This window comes from Priapulus caudatus, unplaced genomic scaffold, assembly GCF_000485595.1.
Source record: "Priapulus caudatus unplaced genomic scaffold, Priapulus_caudatus-5.0.1 Scaffold136, whole genome shotgun sequence".
NCBI classification, from domain to species: domain Eukaryota; kingdom Metazoa; phylum Priapulida; class Priapulimorpha; order Priapulimorphida; family Priapulidae; genus Priapulus; species Priapulus caudatus.
This window is the reverse complement of record NW_014577197.1, coordinates 105,890-109,543: the sequence shown is the minus strand read 5'-3', so window position 1 is coordinate 109,543 and position 3,654 is coordinate 105,890. Positions and strand designations below refer to the sequence as shown.

At 39.9% G+C, this 3,654-nt stretch overlaps 1 protein-coding gene across 10 annotated transcripts in view; it reads left to right on the top strand.

Moving 5' to 3' along the window:
- The first annotated feature begins 2,618 nt into the window (after window positions 1–2,618).
- LOC106805999 (transcription factor RFX3-like) overlaps window positions 2,619–3,654 on the top strand; it is a 31,605-nt gene continuing 30,569 nt past the window's right edge. For 6 of the 10 annotated variants that reach the window (XM_014807821.1, XM_014807819.1, XM_014807818.1 and 3 more), the window contains exon 1: window positions 2,787–2,963. In XM_014807821.1, coding sequence (XP_014663307.1) covers window positions 2,961–2,963 — 3 coding nt within the window. In that variant the 5' untranslated portion in view covers window positions 2,787–2,960. Of the gene's footprint in view, window positions 2,752–2,785; window positions 2,964–3,654 lie in introns of those variants that run through there. The other 4 variants (XM_014807812.1, XM_014807813.1, XM_014807815.1 and 1 more) reach the window with 3 other exon arrangements.

Below are 3,654 nucleotides of genomic sequence, written 5' to 3'. Positions count from 1 at the left end.
TGTGTGTGTTAATTTGTCTAGTCCATATTGTCAGCATGTACCTGGTTTATTAATAGAAACCTTTAATTGGTATCCCAAATATAAACACTTACGAGCTGTTGAGAATAGGGAATATGAAATAGTACAAACTTGATGAAATAGTAAAGGGAATAGAAGAGAAGTGAGTTTGAGAAGTAGTAGGGGTCTAGTAGAAAGACAATGAAGGAAGGGCACGAGGCAATCAAGTGGGAGCGAATGAAGGTCACGTGCACATATAGACACGTAGGCTACCTGCAGTGATAAGTTAATAAAATTCTGTTGATATTAATCTCCAGGTATAGCTTCTGTCACTGTTCTGTCTCACCTACTTGTTCTTTCGACTTATCTTTCCCTCCTCTAGCCCCACTACCCACAAGTTTTCAATTTATTTAATTTTAATCCCCTGTTCACACCCCCTTATCCATCAGCAAAATCTGCATGATCTCTTCCATCACTATCTTCATGTATTTGCTATACTATTTTCCATTTATTATGCGACTTCTGAATTTTCTTTTCTATGCCGTCCTATCCTTCTCATCCATATTTTATGACCTTTTCTCCTAAAGCTACTCTCCCTCCCCCTCATCCTCCCCCTTTATTACTCTTCTTTCTCGCTTTTCTTTTTTCTCTTTCTCATCCTCTTATTCCTCAGTGTTACCCTCTTGTGTCCCCTACTCTTGTTTGTCCTACTCTTTCTCGTCTTAGTACTCTTCATTCCATTCCTTTTCCTCCCCTCTTTCTTATCCTCTTATTTATTTTACTCTTTCTCACCTCCTTCCCTCTTCCTCCTCCTCCCCATCCTCCTCTTTCTCATCCTCCTCCTCTTTCTCATCCTCACTACTTTCATCCTCCTCCTCTTTCTCATCCTCACTACTTTCATCCTCCTCTTTCTCATCCTCACTACTTTCATCCTCCTCTTTCTCATCCTCACTACTTTCATCCTCCTCTTTCTCATCCTCACTACTTCCATCCTCCTCCTCATTCTCCTTATTATATGCTCTGCCTCCTGACCTTTGTTCTTTCTCATCCTCACTACTTCCATCCTCCTCCTCATTCTCCTTATTATATGCTCTGCCTCCTGACCTTTGTTCTCATCCTCCTCTCCACCTCTTGTGCTACTAGAACTAGCGAATAAAGCGAGGACACTCGTGATGTCAGTGACCCAGAAAGGACAGAAAGGATAACTAATATTAATAAATTTCGCTTTGGTTATCATTCATAAATAATTGCAATTGTAAGTGGATTATCTCTATCTAATGGAATTCGACCCTCGTTATTATTTATAAGTAGTGAATGATGTTATATATAATCGGGTTGAAACTAAAGGCTCCTAAGTACGCAGTGAACTCCTTACATATGAGTTATTACCATAATGTTATTCGCTACAATGAATCAGTGCTGCCATCTCGTGGAGCGCATTGCGTCAAGTGGTAATTAACAATGTATTCTAATCGTTACTGGGCGCGGGATTAATTATTATTTTCAGACGCTTTATTAATTATTATTTTCAGAGCTATGAGACGCTCCCGTGATATGATGGGACGTTCGCCGTTAGTATTGCTTGACAAACTCGAGAGGAAATCGATGATATATCATTTTCATTGGCGAATTTGCGGTGAATGGTGTTTTGCACAAATTCGCAGGCGGTTCACGCGCGCAGGTTACGGTAGAAGTTGCATGGAGAATGGAGATACTCAAGCGTATACGAGTTCGCATTACAGGCATATCAGTCGAAATAGATGGCTTTCAGTATATTTAGTTACGTGTTAGTTTCATATGAGTTCTTTTCGTTTATGTTCCTTTAAGAGAATTGTACAGCAGGTTGATCATTTGTCCAAGTCTAAGCACCGTATGTACATGCACGCGATAGTGTTATTAAATAATGGAATTCAACGAATGATGCTAATAGGAATAATGCATATATTTTTTGGTTATATATGGATTCGTACCCGGGAATACGGTGAAAATTCTTTGCTCCGTCTACTCAATTATAAGGGCCAAACTACAAGATTAGTTTAGAAGCAATTAATGTGTCAAAAACGTAGTTGTGAAATATATTTTTTTACTATAGCAAGAGATATATTTTGCGCTGCAGCGTATTTTTTATGTTCATGGTCATATGCAGCCTTAGATAGCAACCAACATTGCTCATCGCTTCTGATAGCAAATAAATTACAAAACGACTCAGGTGCACAAAAATATATGAATTTACTAATTTAAATGAGATTTATTCTATCACACATTTTGATTAATTTGATCAAAAATGAACTCTTGCTAGTAGCTGAGTATTACAACGCGTATAGGTCGTATAGCTGCATCAGCGCCATAAATTAACGGTAACCACGTGACTGCTACGAACAAATGCGTTGCGAGGCCGCGCCACCGTTTTCAGGCAGCTGGTGCGCAAAATAGAAGTAGTTCCGCTACTCGCCATAACAGCAAATTATGCAAAATCTTGGAGGATTTTTTTATGCATTTCAACAAGATTTCTTATAATTAAAATGTAGTTACGGTGTATTCTACTTTCCTCAGTTATCAAACAGATCCCGTAGTCAAGGTCGGCGCAATAATCTATTGCCCTGCATCGATGTGATCCGGTTTGGCAACTGTTGCCCAAGGAAACGCCATAGACACGGTAGCTGTGGCGACTGTTACCCCGAACAACAAAGCCAGCTGAGGTAATTTTTCCTTCGAATTCCGCTAGCTCGTTCGTGGCACCTGTTGCTGGTTGTTGTGAGTTGCAGTTTATATTTGCGGAGATCTAGTTTAGCGCCAATAATATGTTGTCAAAACTATGTTTAGTGAAGCAAGATGTTATCAAAATCCTTGCTTTCTACAGTCTGTGTGCGTGTTTGAGCGCTCAAAATGGCGTGGTAGCGCGCTAACAAAACTCGCATGCTTTTAGGCCTACTGGCTACTGCTTGGTTGGTGGGTTTGCCGCGATGGTGAGAAATTAAACATTCCGTTAGTTCACATAGAGCTTAATAACTTACATGGAACATACCCAACAATCACGTTTGGGTAATTAGTCTTACAGATGAGATGACTGGTTACAAGATTAATTGGTTGAGTAGGCCTATTTACAAATTCCAAAATCGAACATGAAGTTGAACAAATTTTGGTCCTTTTCTAACTTAGGAACTCGCACATCAATGACCGAGTTACGATTAGGTTGTGGTTATGATGATAATGATGGTTATTTATTTATTTATTTAAAGATGGTACATTGATGATTGCAGATTGGTACCCAACAGATATCAATTATCATATGTCAACATGAGCTCGCGAGCTCCTCACCGTTACTCGTTAGTGTGGTGTACTGTATAGCTACTAAGCTAGTGTCCTCGTGTGTACATCTGAATTACTAATAATATGCTTCTCTACTCTTTAGCACAAGTATTTATACAGTACGCAATCTATTATCCGAAAACTCTTGGGACCAGACATGTTTCGGAATTACTCGGATTTCGGAATGGTAGACTAGTACAGTACAGATATACATACCGTATTTCCTGAAACCAGAGAGACATGATACAAGATTGCGTGGCACAGCTTTGCTGTTGATCCTGAGCGCTACGCGCGGGATATGCGCACGCGACCGCGGGGATGTTCAAGTATGAAGCGCTGTCCGCACTG